This window comes from Pseudophryne corroboree, chromosome 4 (assembly GCF_028390025.1).
Source record: "Pseudophryne corroboree isolate aPseCor3 chromosome 4, aPseCor3.hap2, whole genome shotgun sequence".
NCBI classification, from domain to species: domain Eukaryota; kingdom Metazoa; phylum Chordata; class Amphibia; order Anura; family Myobatrachidae; genus Pseudophryne; species Pseudophryne corroboree.
Window position 1 is genome coordinate 40,291,571 of NC_086447.1, and position 19,421 is coordinate 40,310,991.

At 47.2% G+C, this 19,421-nt stretch overlaps 1 protein-coding gene across 2 annotated transcripts in view; it reads left to right on the plus strand.

The window, feature by feature from the left end:
* LOC134908827 (zinc finger protein 239-like) overlaps nucleotides 1–19,028 on the plus strand; it is a 74,156-nt gene extending 55,128 nt beyond the window's left edge. For both annotated transcript variants that reach the window (XM_063914974.1, XM_063914975.1), the window contains exons 2-4: nucleotides 5,537–5,648; nucleotides 6,949–7,049; nucleotides 17,482–19,028. In XM_063914974.1, coding sequence (XP_063771044.1) covers nucleotides 5,587–5,648; nucleotides 6,949–7,049; nucleotides 17,482–18,455 — 1,137 coding nt within the window. In that variant the 5' untranslated portion in view covers nucleotides 5,537–5,586 and the 3' untranslated portion in view covers nucleotides 18,456–19,028. The remainder of the gene's footprint in view (nucleotides 1–5,536; nucleotides 5,649–6,948; nucleotides 7,050–17,481) is intronic.
* The last annotated feature ends 393 nt before the right edge of the window (nucleotides 19,029–19,421 follow it).

Consider the following 19,421-nt stretch of genomic DNA (forward strand, 5'->3'; position numbering starts at 1 on the left):
TGCGTGGGTGAGTAGTGCTATCGAAAAATGGACGGACAATTTGTCGTCTGAAATTGACACAATAGATAGAGACGAGATACTCCTAACGTTAGGTCATATCAAAGACGCTGCTGCATACATGCTAGAAGCCATGAAAGATATTGGGCTCTTGGGTTCAAAGCCGCTACCATGGCAGTCTCAGCTCGGAGGGCGTTGTGGATTCGCCAATGGAATGTTGACGCAGATTCCAAAAGAAATATGGAGGCTCTCCCGTATAAAGGTGAGGCCTTGTTTGGAGATGGGCTGGATGCTTTAGTCTCTGCGGCTACCGCAAATAAGTCGTCATTCTTGCCTTATGCTCCTGCGCCGGCGAAAAAGTCACATCACTCTCAGATGCAGTCCTTTCGGCCCAACAGATACAAAAAGGGTAAAGGTTCCCCTTTCTTTGCAGGTAGAGGGAGGGGAAGAGGAAAGAAGTCCACAGCGTCTCCAGGATCGCAGGAGCAGAAATCAACCCCTGCTTCTGCCAAATCTGCAGCATGACGCTGGGGCTCACTTGCGGGAGTCCGCTCGGGTGGGAGCACGTCTGAAACTTTTCAGTCAGCTCTGGGTTCAATCGGGCCTGGACCCATGGGTCTTGCAAATAGTGTCCCATGGATACAAACTGGAGTTGCAAGACGTCCCCCCATGCCGATTTTTCAAATCGACCTTGCCAGCTTCTCTTCCGGACAGAGAAGTAGTAACAGCTGCAATTCAAAAATTATGTCAGGATCAAGTCATTGTACTGGTACCCTTGTCACAACAGGAAGAAGGTTTTTATTCAAGCCTCTTCGTAGTTCCGAAGCCGGACGGCTCGGTCAGACCAATTTTAAACCTGAAATCTCTGAATCTTTACCTAAAAAGGTTCAAATTCAAGATGGAATCTCTGAGAGCAGTGATTTCCAGTCTGGAGGAAGGGGACTTCATGGTATCAGTAGACATAAAAGATGCTTACTTACATGTTCCCATTTATCCTCCTCATCAAACGTATCTGAGATTCGCAGTACAGGATTGCCATTACCAGTTCTAGACGTTGCCGTTCGGGCTCTCCACGGCACGAGACTATTCACGAAGGTGATGGCAGAGATGATGGTCCTGCTTCGACAACAAGGAGTCAATATAATTCCTTACCTGGACGATCTCCTTATAAAAGCGAGATCCAGGGAACGGTTGGTGTAGAACATTGCACTCTCCCTGTCAGTACTCCAACAACACGGTTGGATCATGAATTTTCCAAAGTCACAGTTGGTACCGACAACAAGATTGTCCTTTCTGGGGATGATACTGGACACAGAAGTACAGAGGGTATTTCTTCCAGTGGAAAAGGCTCTGGAAATCCAGAGAATGGTCAAACAAATTTTGAAACCAACAAGATTGTCGATCCATCAATGCATTCGGTTGTTGGGAAAGATGGTAGCGGCCTACGAGGCCATACAGTTTGGCCGATTCCATGCCAGAGTAATCCAGTGGGACCTGTTGGACAAGTGGTCCGGATCCCACCTACACATGCACCAGAAGATAATCCTGTCCTCCAAAGCCAGGATTTCGCTCCTGCGTTGGCTGCACAGTTCTCACTTATTAGAGGGACGCAGGTTCGGGATTCAGGACTGGGTCCTAGTTACCACGGATGCAAGTCTCCGAGGCTGGGGAGCAGTCACACAGGGAAAAAGCTTCCAGGGAAAATGGTGAAGTCAGGAACCTGTCTTTACATAAACGTTCTGGAATTGAGAGCCATTTACAACGGCCTTCTACAAGCGGTGCATCTTCTTCAAGATCAACCCGTGCAGATCCAGTCGGACAATGTAACAGCAGTCGCGTACATAAACCGTCAATGCGGAACGAAAAGCAGAGCTGCAATGGCAGAGGTGACAAAGATCCTCCTCTGGGCAGAAAGACATGCAAGAGCTCTGTCAGCAATTTTCATTCCGGGAGTGGACAACTGGGAAGCAGACTTCCTCAGCAGACACGATCTCCATCCAGGAGAGTGGGGCCTCCACCAAGAAGTCTTCGCAGAGGTGACAAGTCTTTGGGGAGTTCCTCAAGTAGACATGATGGCATCTCGTCTCAACAAGAAGCTTCAGAGATATTGTTCCAGGTCGAGAGACCCTCAAGCAATAGCGGTGGATGCACTGGTGTCCCAGTGGGTGTTTCGGTTGGTATATGTCTTCCCTCCACTTCCACTAATACCAAAAGTTCTCAAAATAATAAGAACAAGGGTTCGAGCAATCCTCATTGCCCCAGACTGGCCAAGGAGGGCTTGGTATCCAGATCTTCAGGAGTTGCTCATAGAAGATCCTCGGCCTCTTCCTCCTCGCAAGGACCTGCTGCAGCAGGGGCCGTGCGTGTATCAAGACTTACCGCGGCTACGTTTGACGGCATGGCTGTTGAGCACCGGATCCTAGCCCGAAAGGGTATTCCCAAGGAAGTCATTCCCACTCTTATTCAGGCCAGGAAAGGAGTAACGTCTAAACATTACCACCGTATTTGGAGAAAATATGTGTCTTGGTGTGAATCCAAGAAGGCTCCTATGGAAGAGTTTCAGTTAGGACGTTTTCTCCATTTTCTGCAGGCAGGTGTGGATGCGGGCCTAAGATTGGGTTCAATCAAGGTCCAGATTTCGGTCTTGTCCGTTTTCTTTCAAAAACAATTGGCCTCCCTTCCAGAAGTTCAGACGTTTGTGAAAGGGGTGCTGCACATCCAACCTCCATTTGTGACCCCGGTGGCACCTTGGGACCTTAATGTGGTGTTGCAGTTCCTTCAATCAGATTGGTTTGAACCTCTGCAGGAGATAGAATTGAAGTTTCTCACTTGGAAAGTGGTGATGCTCTTGGCCTTGGCATCTGCAAGGCGGGTGTCTGAATTGGGGGCCTTGTCTCACAAGAGCCCTTACCTGGTCTTCCATGAAGATAGGGCAGAGTTGAGAACTCACCAACAATTTCTTCCAAAGGTGGTTTCGTCTTTCCATAAAAACCAACCCATTGTGGTGCCAGTGGCTACTGACACCTTCCCTGCATCAAAGCCTCTTGATGTGGTTAGAGCTTTGAAAATGTATGTTGCAAGAACAGCTCGGATACGGAAAACAGAGACTCTATTTGTCCTATATGCTCCCAACAAGATTGGGTGTCCTGCTTCTAAGCAGACCATTGCACGCTGGATCAGAGGGACGATTCAGCACGCTCATTCCACGGCAGGATTGCCGATACCGAAGTCGGTAAATGCCCATTCTACTAGAAAGGTGGGCTCATCCTGGGCGGCTGCCCGGGGGGTCTCGGCATTACAGCTTTGCCCGAACAGCTACTTGGTCAGGGGCAAACATGTTTGCAAAGTTTTACAAGTTTGACACCTTGGCCGATGAGGACCTCAAGTTTGGTCAATCGGTGCTGCAGGGTCATCCGCACTCTCCCGCCCGTACTGGAGCTTTGGTATAACCCCATGGTACTGAAGTGGACCCCAGCATCCTCTAGGACGTATGAGAAAACAGGATTTTAATACCTACCGGTAAATCCTTTTCTCCTAGTCCGTAGAGGATGCTGGGCGCCCGACCCAGTGCGTACTTTATCTGCAGTTGTTAGTTTTGTAGTTACACAAGTGTTGTGTTACGGTTATTTTCAGCATGTTGCTGCAAATTGTTCATGCCTGTTGGCATGTGTTCTGTTGAATGCCATGTGTGCGGCATGGTTGAGGTGTGAGCTGGTATGAATCTCACCGTTAAATTAAAAGTAAATCCTTTCCTCGAAATGTCCGTCTCCCTGGGCACAGTTCCTATACTGAGGTCTGGAGGAGGGGCATAGAGGGAGGAGCCAGTTCACACCCTTGAAAAGTCTTTAGAGTGCCCATGGCTCCTGCGGAACTGTCTATACCCCATGGTACTGAAGTGGACCCCAGCATCCTCTACGGACTAGGAGAAAAGGATTTACCGGTAGATATTAAAATCCTGTTTTTTATAATTGCTCCAACAGTTGATCTCTTCTCACCAAGCTGCTTGCCTATTGTCGAGTAGCTCATCCCAGCCTTGTGCAGCACTACAATTTTGTCACTGGTGTCCTTAGACAGCTCTCTGGTCTTGGCCATGGTGGAGAGGTAGCAGTCTGACTGTTTGAGGGTGTGGACAGGTGTCTTTTATACAGATAACCAGTTCAAACAGGTGCCATTAATACAGGTAACGAGTGGAGGATAGAAGAGCTTCTTAAAGAAGAAGTAACAGGTCTGTGAGAGCCAGAAATCTTGCTGCTTGGTAGGTGTCCAAATATTTATTTTCCACAAGAATATACAAGTAAATTGTTTAAAAATCATACACTGTGATTTCCTGTGGGGTTTTTTTTTTCAGATTCTGTCTCTCACAGTTGAAGTGTACATATGATGGAAATTACATACCTCTCTCATCTTTTTAAGTGGATCAACTTGCACAATCCGTGACTGTCCAAATACTTTTTTGCCTCACTGTAATTCCATATGTGTTCTTTCATAGTTTTGATGTCTTCAGTATTAATCTACAATGTAGAAAATAATTAAAATTAAATAAAAACCATTGAATGAGAAGGTGTGCCCAAACTTTTGACTGGTACTGTATATATATATATACAGATGGAGCCTCCGTTATTCAGGCTCCACTGTGACTAGGCGCGCCCACCTGGGCGCACCTAGTCACTGTGAGCGTCTCCGTCTGGACGGTCGCGCGCGCTTAGACAGAGACGCTTACAATGGGAAGCGGCTCGTGCACTCCCGCTGTGACTAGGCGGACGGATCGCCTAGTCACGCCGGGAGTACACGCCTGCGACTAGGCAGGGTGAAATGACGGAGGCTCCGTCTGTATATATACACCTAGAGGTATCCATACGCTGAGGCTGCACTCGTTCGGCGTTAATAAAGGTGACATTTATTCCTTGTGTACCGACGTTTCAAGGCCCCAACGTCCTCGGGACACTTGTACGGGTGCTCTCGGGTTGGTGGTCCAGGACCAATTCAAATTATTTATGATCAAGGTAATCTGCAAACCGGAGCTGGTAGGGGCCAATTAGAAAATATGTGGAGAAACAGAAGCGAAACCTGTCTATCACCACCGAATTAAACCTAAAGGATGACACAAACACAATTTACTGTACGGAATATAATATTTATTTTCTAAATTTATCAATAAGAAACTTTTGGCCTAGGGGCGACGTGAAAGAAAATTCTGATGCTCTAGGGCACTGTGACTCAAAAAGTTTGGGAACCACTGGTGTAAGAGCCATCCGTACCACATAGAGGGCGGGGTACCCTGCTAGTATAAACATAATCACCCCCTAAATGTTATCTGAACCTATAATCAGTAATTAGGAGGATACGGGGGAGAGTGGTGCAGGAAATGTATGCAGTTGTCGCTTTTAGGTCCATGAGGGAATTTGTTCAGGCTAAATGGTCCACAGACGCTGGTGGAGGGGGTTGTTGTGCCACGTTCTGGATAAACACGTGTAGCATTTCTGACACTGTTGGTTGAACCTGATTAACCTGCATCTCTTCTCTGTATCTTACTAACCAGGTCGCAGGATTTCCTGTCTATGATCGAGTGACTGAGAAACTGCGCAGAGGATGGCGGATGGGGCGTACTGTATGATCCAGGACGATGATTCCTCAGACTCCGATTCCTGCTGGTACGAATCCGTATATAAGTTGTGACGGGCGACACAACCCTACACATCAGTCAAACAGAAAAACTACAAATATGTTTCCATTTTGTTGCAAAGTTTTGCAAAGCCCTTAATACAAAGTAGATAGGATTGCAAAAATCCAAGAACTACATATAAAACCTAATTGCCCATCGGCAGTCAGAATACTGTACGTTTTTATATTCTGCTGCCTTTTTGTGCATTAATGACGCCTGGATGCAGCTGTTGTTCTTGTACTGACATCGTCAGATGAAACGCGCCGGAAAGTACAACATTCCTCAATATTGTGGTTAGTGATAGCTCAGTATAGTACAGTATAATAAGTTATATGGATGTCCAATCACTTAGAAGTATATAGTGATTGCGTCACTAGGAGCCTTGGAGAGAGAGAAAGTGAACAGAGATAAAATGCCAGCCAATCAGTTCCTTACTGTCCTTTTTCAAATACAATCTGAAACATGGCAGTTAGGAGCTGATTAGCTGATTCTTGATCTCTCTTTAAGGCTTAGTACATAGGTGGTCATTCCGAGTTGTTCGCTCGGTAATTTTCTTCGCATCGCAGCGATTTTCCGCTAACTGCGCATGCGCAATGTTCGCACTGCGATTGCGCCAAGTAAATTTGCTATGCAGTTAGGTATTTTACTAACTGCATTACGAGATTTTTTCTTCGTTCTGGTGATCGTAATGTGATTGACAGGAAGTGGGTGTTTCTGGGCGGAAATTGGCCGTTTTATGGGTGTGTGTGAAAAAACGCTACCGTTTCTGGGAAAAACGCAGGAGTGGCTGGAGAAACGGGGGAGTGTCTGGGCGAACGCTGGGAGTGTTTGTGAGATCAAACCAGGAACGACAAGCACTGAACTGATCGCACTGGAAGAGTAAGTCTCGAGCTACTCAGAAACTGCACAGAGAAGTCTTTTCGCAATATTGCAAATCTTTCGTTCGCAATTTTGATAAGCTAAGATTCACTCCCAGTAGGCGGCGGCTTAGCGTGTGCAATGCTGCTAAAAGCAGCTTGCGAGCGAACAACTCGGAATGAGGGCCATAGATCCCAAAGTACCAGCCAATCAGCTTCTAACTGCTATGTTACAGGCTGTATTTGAAAAATGACAGTAAGGAGCTGATTGGCTGATACTTTATTTCGGTCCACTTTATCTCTCTTCAATGCTTCGTACATCTGCCCTGTATACTGTAATGATCGTCAGTTGAGTATTTTCTCTCTTCACACTTCTTGTAATGTAATATAACGGTCACGGTAAATGTCATATTTTGTGGTTTTTGTGTCCAGGTTGGACCCTGGGAACTTGGAACAACTGTCCAGCATTAAAGCAGAAGATGAATGGGGGGTTTATTCGCATTCAAGGTCTTTTAAAGCGCACTTCAGTTCAGGTACGTCACACCTGAAGAAGCCTCTTCTTCTCTGTATATAACTGCTGCAGTGATGCCCCCACTGAGCTGCAATTTTCCCATGCAGCATTCTGTGAGGGCATCTTCAGTGGAAAGATATTGCCGGGGAAACCTGGCAAAGAAAATGATGGCAATGTATTATTTAATGGCTAGTATGGCCAGATAAAACAGATAAAAGTGGGGGGATGCAGCTCCAGGCCTCCACATACAAACAGGCCCACGGTAATACTCAGGTAAGTATCACAGCATTTACCAGCTTTCAGATGAGTTTAAAGTAGGCCTCAGGATTTCTCTAGTTCGTGCGGTGTGCGGGGGCCTAGTGTCTTCTCACTCTCCATACCAGGTCCTGGTGACTAGTATGGAGTGGAGGCAGCTTTCTCTGTCGGTTTACCACACAGTTCAGAATATGTTACACACCGTCAAAAATTACACAATCGCTCCACAGTCATTTTATTAAGCTGGAACGCCTCTGGGGCTTTTATCACTGTAAGACCTTCTAAGTCAGAATTTCTCAAACTCGGTCCTCGGGGGCACACACAGTGCATGTTTTGCAGGTAACCCAGCAGGTGCACAGGTGTATTAATTACTCACTGACACATTTTAAAAGGTCCGCAGGTGGAGCTAATTATTTCACTTGCGATTCTGTGAGGAGACCTGCAAAACATGCACTGTGTGGGGTCCTGAGGACCGAGTTTGAGAACCTCTGTTCTAAGTAGTTACCATAGCATAGACGATATTGGGGGTGATGTATGAAAAACGTCCTAACGGACGTTATGTGCCTGGGGGCGTATCACCACATTATTGTAGTGATACGCCCGCACCCGCCGCCACAATGTATTACATGTGTGGCAGCCAATGTGGGAGGGCGTTATCTTACCTGTCCCGCGATAGCGCTCCTTCCACATCGGCTCGGCTGGGATCGGCGCCGCAGATGTGAGCATGCGCCCTCCTCCCCTGCTTCCTGTCTGCGCCGCCGGAGGCCCCCGGCGCATGCGCAGTAAGGCTGTGTGGACCAGCAGAAGAATGTCCACGTTCAATAAAGTTTTATTTAAAAAAAAAAAAGACTAAGCGAGTGCACATTTTGCAGACATCGCCTGCCTGGGGGAGGCGTTCCAGCCCGGAGGCTTTACGAGACGAAAAGTGACAGCAGAGGCAATCATACATTGGTCTCCCATTGTCGTCTGCAGGGAAGCGAGAAGTGGCGGGGGGGGGCGCAGCAGCCACAGCACACGGCGTTAACACGCCGTTGATACATTAATGGTTTGTGGTAACTGTAGGCTTTACGTGCGCTGTGGTCAGCAGAAACCACAGCGTACTTTGATACATCTCCCCCATTATTTATAATGCACTCAATGTAGACTGTATGTGCACACCTTGCTCATAAATAGAATAAACATTTAAATAAACAGCAACAATAACTAACAATCTTATCAATGTTATAATAGTCTCTTATAAATGATTACTAATATGCCCCGTGTTGCTAACTTACGTCTGTTAAGCAGTTCACATTGCAGTACTCCGTTTCTGTAAAAGCCAAGCCTTATGTTACATGTGTAAGCCTTGCAGGGATAAGCTGCTTTTCATCCAAATTGTAAAGTATTCCTTTCCTTGCACTGCAATATATATTTGCAGAACGGAACGCAGTTTCAGGCTGCTCCCTGTGCTGAGGAGTACTTATTAACTCTTTCCGTGCTGTGATACGGTGGCAGTGTTGCGGGAGAATGGCTTGTGTAGCTGCAGCCAATGAGCTGTGCACTACGGATAGACCCTGAGTCTGAAGTGCATTATGATGGGTTCCAGTCAGAAGCTCCGTTGGTTAATAAGTAAAATCCCATCTCTGCTCCTGGATTGAGTCTGAGGAATAAACGGTTTCCACATAAGGAAAGCTGGCCAGTTATCTCTTACACTGCTTGGTCCTAGCCGTCCTGAGTACCTGCACTGTGCTGACTATCTCTCGTTGTCACTCTTATGTACTGTATGTACAGAGGAAGTGCCTTTAGTGCAGCAGTGCAGGACTATGTGCCTGTTATATGGCATACCGCTAGTCCCTGGGTTATGTCAAGGCTTTACTGACCGGGTATATACAGGGCTCTTGCCCGCACACCGGCTGTCAGTCACTGGGTAAGTCTGCCCCACGTTCCTCCTCTGTAATGTTAGGAATTGCTAAGGCATGACCCATCGGCTGTCAGTCTGTAGTGGAGGCCGCCTCTGGAGCCGCCGCTCTCCTGGCCAGACTCTCACAGGGGATTCCCAACCTCTGCTCCATCTCCATCAGACACTTCTCCACCAGAGACACTGGAAGCTGCGGCGCCCGTCGGGAGGTGATGTGGGGAGTCTGCTGCCTTAACACTGATCTCGGTCACCGGATACCGGGGCTTGTTATCTCTAGCTGCGCACCACACTCTCCTCAGCTGCCACTCCGTGTCTCTCCCTCTCATGGGGAAAAAAGATGCAGTAAAGACGACCCGGCATAGCAAGGTCTCATGGAACCTGGCGTGTCGAGTCGCTGAGATGTATGAGGACAAATCTGTACAAATCTCGTCCACTTTATCTCCCTCCAAGGCTTAGTAAATAGATTCCTAAGACTCCTGACAAAAAGCTGGTTAATGACTTCTCATGAGACCGTATGACACAATTTAACCTGGTTTTGCCATTTAAATGATTGCCCCTCTAAAATTACCGGCACACTTGCCAGAAGCTCGCCTTGCATTCATCTCACGGACTATTACATAATCCCCTCATTATCCATGTAGCAATAGCATTTCCGCACATCAGGTGCAGTAATAAAAACTTCCCTCAAGTCATTTTGTATTGTGAAGAGCAAAATAGCACGTGACTGAATTATTGTTACAGTAAGTGTATTAGACATTCATGTTCAGATGTCCACTTACACCTAGCCTCCCTGCACATTAAACAGCCCTTCTAGCCATGCCATGGAGTGACTCAGAGCGCTGGGCGTGTTTACGTGCAACTTTTTCCATGTAAATGCGCCTTATTTGCAAAGTGATCTGCTGATTAAAATGATATGCGGCATGCCTATATTCTGTGTGTGACTGTGGCTGTATCTGCATACGGAATGCTATGTTGCAGTGTATTCCCAGAAAATACTGTAATGTAGCATTTCATATGCAGATACAGCCGCAGACACACAGAATATAGGCATGCCGCAGATACATGTTAATCAGCAGAGTCTGCTTGTGCGTCTTATTCAAATAGCAATGTGAATAAGACACATTTTCGGCAAAAAAAGACGCCAGATGCTAACGGAGTTGCATGGGACCTGTCAGCTCTTTTGTGCCAGTCATCTCGAGCTGCATGGCGTATTGAGACAAAATGTGTAAGGGACACATACTGTATGTACTACGTTTAATTAATGGCGGTACCCAAATAGCCGTGAAAATGCAGCAGTAGCGAAAAATGTGAGGGTTTTGCAATTTTTTTTTATTTTTATTTTTTTATCCCTCTATGCAATTAGTCCATGCTAAACCCCCCCCCTGTTTTTGAGCAAAAATACTTAGTGTCTGCAAAGAGCCACGGACCTATGTACTTTTCGCAGCACTTTTAATGTAAAAATTGGTCACTTATCGGGGATTTGGCTTCGCCTTCCTGAGGCGGGTGAAATCAATCCCTGATAAGTGTCGGCATCGGGGGATAAGTGCCGGTTCTCGGAGATAATAGGATAGTCCCTGGCGAACCAATTAGCTGTGGCTAATTGGATAACACCCAGTGTATAAGTATGTTACTTTTACTGCATTGGGGCAATGGACTTTAGTTCTTCACACGGCACATACTGTATACATGTTACAGACATTGGTGACAGTTGGAGAGAGGGGCGGACTGATATAGCTGGGGAGTGATTTGTCCTGTCAGGGAAAGAAGCGCCATGGCACCTGTTTTTCAAGAGCAGAGCATGCACCATCAGCTCCAGTGTCACCATTAGATGTGGGTGTCTAATGTCCGTAGCGCATTCCCAGAGTGTCGTTACCTGGTGGGGACTGGTCAGTAGCCACCACTGAAAGGGCCGCCCAGATCCGCCGGCTCACTTCAAGGATGTCCCTATCCCTTGATGCCTGTCAGTGTATGAGGGAACTGAAGGTGCAGAGGCTGTGGCTGGAGGAGCATTACCTCAGCATAAGGGATCCCTGGTGTCCATGAACACAGTGACGGCATGAGAGAGGGCTGACAGGATGGAGGCCAGCGGCAGCAGCTAGTACAAGAGAGCACCATTTCACCAATATACAGAGAGAGGAAGCCATAACAACCTAGGGCAGTATCACACAGAGGCCGGCAAGAGAATGCAGAAGATGGTAGGGAAGTCTGTAATTTACCACAAGCCTCCATTCTACAGTTACATTGCAGGTGACAGCCTTCAGGGGCTGTGCTTTTGATTGAACAAGTGAAGATCAGGCCATCCTCTGTTACCCATAGCCAGGGCTGTCATCAGAAATTGTGGGGTCCGGAACTGACAAAATAGGCAGTTCCCTGAAAAAAACACACAAAGTAAATACATTTTATATATATATATATATATATATATATATATATATATATATATATACGAAGGAAGTCCTGTACTCGCATCAAATCTTCCAGGGTGGGTGCTATCCCAACAGAACGAAGTCCGCTGAATCTATAGGTGTCCACGAAGGTGGCGGGCGCACTCTCACAAATATATACAAATTCTTTAGTGAATATCAACTGTTCTTTATTGTAGCCTCATAAATCGACGTTTCGATCCTTCCACGGGATCTTTTTCAAGAAAGGCAGTACGATATCATTTATTTCGTGATGCACAATCATTAAACAATGCCTAAAGAGAATACAAAAATGAGAGAAGACTCAGCCTCCCAGGCCCCTTAATAATGGCAGAAAGTCTATATAAACAGGGCTTCAGTTACCCCATTCACATAGTGACTACAGTATAAAATCAATATAATTATTATGATGTTTAATAAACACCTTCAACCAAAGTGTAATTTTTCACCAAAGTGTTCGGAGAAACCACCTTAGTCCCTTTAGCAAAAGTTATACTTATCCACCAAAACGTGCCTAATTGGACCATTTAACCCACACGTGGGAATAATATTATAAAGACTCTCAAGGAAACCAGAGATCACTTACACAAAGACTTAAAAACAGAGGGACAGTATCCAGGTCCGGAGGACTGCCAGCAACGTGTGTGGTCCTATAGCAACTACATGCATAATATGAGACTGTTAGACGACTGAAAAACTCCACAATTTCAAAAAAGACACTAGCATGATAAATAGGCTATTACCTATAGCGATCACAATCTAGGTGTAATGTATCCTGGGTTCATAGTTGTTCGATACGGCTGATCGGCCCAACCTACTGAAACAATACTTGCTGTTCAAAGTGTGCAAATCTCACAACTCAACACAACATATGCGAAAAACAGTGCTTACTATGTGCTGGAGCCTGCCATGTGATCCCAGGAAGCATGCTGTAGACAGCCTTGCCCCGGATGTATATATACGCCCCCGGACCGGAAGTGTGTCCACAAAGTCAAAAAACTCCTCAGTCAGCTATATGAAAAATGTACATTAGCTGCATACACTAACCGCAGGTTAGTGATTCACAGGGCGGACACTGTACTCTACCCGTCGCTCAAGCCCTAATGGTTTCATGTTCGGCCGCGTCTTGCGTTCCACTAACCGGAAGTGGAACGCGATGCGTTCCAAACCCCGGAAGTGGATGCGGTGTGTCTCTCACAGCTGGGCTGTAACAGCACATACTCACTGGTGAATTCAACTCAGTTTCGCGTTTAGGTTCAGGCTCATCGTATCCCCGCACAACCTTCTACCAGCACCGCTTACTCGTCTCAATGGGGCAGTTAGGGAGTGCTTTTGGATCAGCCACTTGGACACGGTGTCCCCAAGAGGACTAAATGAAAATAACCCCTATGGGGTGTTCCTGTAGATATTTTTTGTTATGTGTGTATTGTTTTTATGTACTTTGGTTGTGTCTATTAGCCCACCCTCCCAGGTCCCTGATGGCATGAATTTAAATAATTACTACCATGTAAAGATTTTTAATTAAATCTCAGGTCATGATTGCATTACATCAGAATACACTTCCTGAGCCACGAAGTTTCGTGTAGGCTATTCGGGTTGAGTATGTTGTTAACCCGACTTATCAGTGTAATGGAGAACCACAGTGTTGTTATATATATATATATATATATATATATACGTTTTTTTCTAAATGCCCCGTTGAGACGAGTAAGCGGTGCTGGTAGAAGGTTGTGCGGGGATATGATGAGCCTGAACCTAAACGCGAAACTGAGTTGAATTCACCAGTGAGTATGTGCTGTTACAGCCCAGCTGTTAGAGACACACCGCATCCACTTCCGGGGTTTGGAACGCATCGCGTTCCACTTCCGGTTAGTGGAACGCAAGACACGGCCGAACATGAAACCATTAGGGCTTGAGCGACGGGTAGAGTACAGTGTCCGCCCTGTGAATCACTAACCTGCGGTTAGTGTATGCAGCTAATGTACATTTTTCATATAGCTGACTGAGGAGTTTTTTGCCTTTGTGGACGCACTTCCGGTCCGGGGGCGTATATATACATCCGGGGCAAGGCTGTCTACAGCATGCTTCCTGGGATCACATGGCAGGCTCCAGCACATAGTAAGCACTGTTTTTCGCATATGTTGTGTTGAGTTGTGAGATTTGCACACTTTGAATAGCAAGTATTGTTTCAGTAGGTTGGGCCGATCAGCCGTATCGAACAACTATGAACCCAGGATACATTACACCTAGATTGTGATCGCTATAGGTAATAGCCTATTTATCATGCTAGTGTCTTTTTTGAAATTGTGGAGTTTTTCAGTCGTCTAACAGTCTCATATTATGCATGTAGTTGCTATAGGACCACACACGTTGCTGGCAGTCCTCCGGACCTGGATACTGTCCCTCTGTTTTTAAGTCTTTGTGTAAGTGATCTCTGGTTTCCTTGAGAGCCTTTATAATATTATTCCCACGTGTGGGTTAAATGGTCCAATTAGGCACGTTTTGGTGGATAAGTATAACTTTTGCTAAAGGGACTAAGGTGGTTTTTCCGAACACTTTGGTGAAAAATTACACTTTGGTTGAAGGTGTTTATTAAACATCATAATAATTATATTGATTTTATACTGTAGTCACTATGTGAATGGGGTAACTGAAGCCCTGTTTATATAGACTTTCTGCCATTATTAAGGGGCCTGGGAGGCTGAGTCTTCTCTCATTTTTGTATTCTCTTTAGGCATTGTTTAATGATTGTGCATCATGAAATAAATGATATCGTACTGCCTTTCTTGAAAAAGATCCCGTGGAAGGATCGAAACGTCGATTTATGAGGCTACAATAAAGAACAGTTGATATTCACTAAAGAATTTGTATATATTTGTGAGAGTGCGCCCGCCACCTTCGTGGACACCTATATATATATATATATATATATATATATATATAAAATAAGTGCAAAATAAGCTCCCACAGTAATTCCCCAGACACCAGATTAAGTCCCCGCAGTAATGCCTCGGTCACCATATTATGGTAAAAATACCCTATGCCGCAGTACCTGCTCTCGGGGGTTCTGCTCGTTGTCAGGGGTTCTGCTCGTTGTCAGGGTAACACCCTCTGGCTGCCGCCACGCCTGCTCCCTTCAACCTTTTGAAAACGTCCCTCCCAAAATGCCAGTTTGGGTGGGACATTTTCAATACTTAGGGGCTTTCTCAGTAGCCGGCAGCCCAGGCCCTCCACTCTCCGTCAGAGCGGCCGTGCTCGGGTCAGTTGTGCCCCAAGCACCCCGCTGACGGTGGTTCCCTGTGCTCTTACAGTGGCTATGCTATGGTCAGGGTGCCCATAGCATTGCCACTGTAAGAGCACAGAGAACCCAAATTAGTTTACTGCGTCCCCTTGCATGGCACGCAAACTGTGGGGAAGGTGCTTCGCTCTGCTACCGCTGCGCTCCGCACAGGTTACTATTCCCAGCTGTAGTCCACATGGGATGTAGTCACCATACCTGCGGTCAGCATACCGACATCGGGATCCCGGCTGCCAGAATGCCGGCAGGGGCCGAGGACTATTCCCACTCGAGGGTGTCCACAACACTGATAGAGTGGGAATAGAATCTGTGGCGACCCATCGAGCCCTCAGCGTGGCGAGCGCAGTGAGCCTGCAAGGGGCTTTGTTGCGCTCGCCCCCCCTGTCGGCATACTGGCGGCCGGGGTCCCAGCGTAGGTATGCTGACGGCCAGGATGCCGGTAGCTGGTTAAGCATACCGAACCCGTCCACGTGGATGGTAAAATATGAAAAAAAAGTGTAAAAAAATGCAAAAAAACCTTAAAAAATTGTGTCGATCATTGCCATGTCGTACATGTCGACCTTTTCCAGTGTCAAGCTTTCATAGTTCGACCTTTTGTCCATGGTGACCTAATGCACGTCGACCTTATGATCAACCTATTGACTGAGACATTGTCTGTCTATACATTGGAACCCAGTTTCTTTTTGGAGATGGGGAAACTGCACGGTGGCCCTCAGTCAGTACGGGACGCAGATTACCGAAAATCGCAAACAAGTGATCCGCACAAAGCACCTGCGCCTATCCTCACAGTGCGACTGCATCCCGGAAGGATTTGATCATACTGTGATTGGCAGCAATGTGGGGAGGGGGGCCTTGACGCGACGTTGCAAGGCCGTGGTCCGGATAACGCAGGCATGTCCGGACCATTTTTATGGCGGCAGCGTCACAAGCAGCCGATGCAAAGCTAAAGAAGGCGGTGAGTTAGCAGAATCTGCTGCTGAACCTAGATGAGGTCCTGTGTTCTGTGGTTTTATGGGACCAAGTGAAGATTATGGGGTCTATTTACTAAGCCTTGGATGGAGATAAAGTACCAGCCAATCAGCTCCTAAATGCCGTGTTACAGCGATTGGCTGGTATTCCTAGTCCACTTTATCCCTGTCCAATGGTTAGTAAAAAGACCCCTATGTCCTAGGGGCACATATTCTTCACTTGATTTATCATAACTTGGGTGGAGGTACTTAGATAGTGGCCAGGTAGCCCACATGTCCTAGGGACTGAGGGGTGGGTTACAATATATAGTTATCAGAATGGGGGTCATTCCGAGTTGACTGTAGCTGAGTCCCCCCCCCCCGTCCCCCCCCAACGGTCCAGCCATGCCTGCGTTGGCTTGACCGCGCCCCTTAAACGGCGGCTTAACTCCGCCGTCCAGCCCCCTCCCGGCCAGCGACCGCCTCTGCCTGTTAATCAGGCAGAGGCGATGGCTAGGTAACGTCTGGAAAGCGCATGCGCAGTTCCGACCCGATCGCTGCGATAAAATGCAGTGAACGATCGGGTCGGAATGGCCTCCAAAATCCATAAGCGTGCGCAGACTTATGGCAAGCAGTGTGTAACAACAATGCCCCACCCATCTGTACATAGACAAAGTGCCAATACCGCCCCTTCCCCCACCCGGGACACACTGAGGGACTCATCCACCCCCAGGACATAGACTACTCTTCTGAGCGGCTGATATTGTCTGCTCCCCACAAGAAATCCTGTAAAGGACCACCAGCCCCGCCCCTGAAATATGCAAATTGGTGGGAAGAATTTTGCAGGTCGACCCCGTTTTGTAGCCGAACCAGGCCTAGGTTCTGCATCGTCTGATTCAGACTTCATAGACCCGGCTGACCACTTCCGTCAGCCAGTCTGAGGAAGCTTCAGCTTACATAAACTGGCCGACGGTTGCGACTATAGCGAGCGATGGGCGCGATGGTGATCCGATGCTGCATCTTCGGATGCAGTACTCAGATGGCAGATGCTGGCAGGAGGCGTCTATTACGTACAGACTCCTCCTGCAGCATTTGAATCTTTATTGTACAGTATTGCAGCTACCAGAACTGCAGGGGACGTTTTTATGTTGTCACTAACTAACCCTCTTAGCCGGTTATTTGTGGTAGCGGTTGCTGGGTATTTGGTTCAGTCTCTGGGTGAAGGCAGTCAGCTGGGGTTGCAGAAGCAGGAGTGCAGGCAGCGTGGCCGGCAAGAGACAAGAGGAAATGAGAGCATGTGGAACACTTCCCATCTGCCTCGGCCTCCTGTACTGGAGCCACACTGGTCACAGCTTGTGAATACACTAAATGTGCCACATACAGTATATGAAATGTGCGGGCAAAGAGAATGAGGAGGGTGATCATGTGGTTGATCGCCCCAATCGCTCCCCTCTGGATCTACCCCTGCAGCAAAGAGCAAGGCACATTTAATAAATTTGCAAAACCGGCAGGCCACGGTGCCCTGCTCATGCATCCTGCTGTATTTTCAGGAAGTTTGTGGCCTTAAGTGTGTGAATCATTTGTAATACAGGTATCTAGTGCTAATCTTTATTTCTTATGTTTCTGTTGAGCAGATGAAGAAGTAGTGGACACAAAGCTGTTTGAAGATGCCGCAAACATCAGCTCTCATGGATTGCAACCCAACTTTGGACATATGAGAAGCAAGCACGGCAGAGGAGCTTACAGGCCGCGTGAGCGGGTGCAGAGCTCTGATAGGTCCTCTCCTGAGAAGTCCATTGCCAGGGAGAGAAGTGCAGTTGACTCCGCTGGGAACATAACATTAATGACCGAGACTATATATAAGTGCAATAAGTGCGACAAGACTTTCTACACTCGATCAGGCTACCGGAAACATCAGAGAAACCACTCTGAGGACAGCACCAACATCTGCGAGGCTTGTGGAGAGGCCTTCACCAGCTGGACTAGTTACAATCTCCACAAGGAGGCCCACACGGAGGGGAAGCCTTGGGCTTGCACGGTGTGCCACAAACATTTCAGACTTCAGTCCCACCTGGCCAGGCACGAGAGGACCCACACAGGGGAGAGACCCTACACTTGCGCAGTGTGCGGAAACTGCTTCGCCCAAAGCTCCAACCTCTCCTCCCACATGAGGACCCACACTGGCGAGAAGCCGTACGTGTGTGGCGAGTGTGGCAAGTCTTTCACTCACAACTCCCAGCTGACTGTCCACCGGACGGTCCACTCCGGAGAGAAACTCTTCAAGTGCCCAGAATGTGGGAAAGGCTTTGGAAGAAGCTCCCACCTGGCCTCCCACCAGAGGACCCACACGGGGGAGAAGCCCTACACCTGTCCCCACTGCGGGAAGAGTTTCAGCAGCAGCTCCAACCTCATCTTACACCAGAGAACCCACACTGGGGACAAGCCCTATGCATGCGTTCTATGCGGGCGCAAGTTCAGCAGCGGTTCCAGCTGCGCCAGACATGAGAAGAGGCATACCGGCAGAAAGTCCTACCCGTGCAGAGGGTGCGGGGAAGACTTCAGCAGCAGCGAAAGCTATATGCGCCACTTGTGTGTCCTTATAAGTTAAAGAATGTTGACTTTGTGCGGTTTGGGGACCAGGATCTATTAACATAGTGGCATTTTGTTGTACTTCAGTAGGCTGGAGGCACTAGAATTAATCCGGAAATGTCCGGGATGAAACTATTCTATTAATTATTAGTTATTTATAGTTAGACGTGATCAAGCTCAGACACCAGTCAGGCCAGTCACTTCCGCGGAATCCTCTAAGGCACAGCTGGAATTAAGTAGTCACTCCCTATGCGTACAGTATGTGAAGCATTGCAGCTACATGTGGGGTACAGGCGCCCCCCGGAATTTATGCTGCAGCATCCTTGTTAGAAGGCCAGGGACTATCACCTGCCTTTATATTAAGTGGTGCAAAACAGAGACTGGCAAAACAGCATTTCAAACGGTTTCCTCTCAACAAAGGGATAATAGGACAGACGGCATGTTATATTATTCTTCAGTTTAGTCATATAGAGGTTTAGATGTACTTTAAATTGAAAATCTTATTTCACTGTGAGGTAAAAGAAAAAGTCTGACTTACTGTATATGTCAATGGTTGCGAATAAAGACGTGCACACACTGAGAACGCACCGTCCAGCTGTAGTGATGTGTTATATGTCTTCAGCATTTCACATTATTGTCGGACACTATGGGGCTGATAAAACAAGGAACTTTGTATTGCTGCAAAGCAAGGGAGGAAAATACAGTACATGTATTATGTTTGCATGCAGGGTAAATACAGGCTGCTTTTGCACGTAGCCCACAAACCTTGAGCCGCTTTATTTTTACACTGCAATTTGAATTTAAGCCAGGACACACCCCTCCCAAATCTGTGTCTCTCTGCACATGTTACATCTGTTCTCCCGGCAGTATCACCTCAGGCCAGATTCATACTTTCCATATCATACAATGGGGCAGATGTATTAACCTGGAAAAGGCATAAAGAAGTGATAAACCAGTGATATGTGCAAGGTGATAAACACTAGAG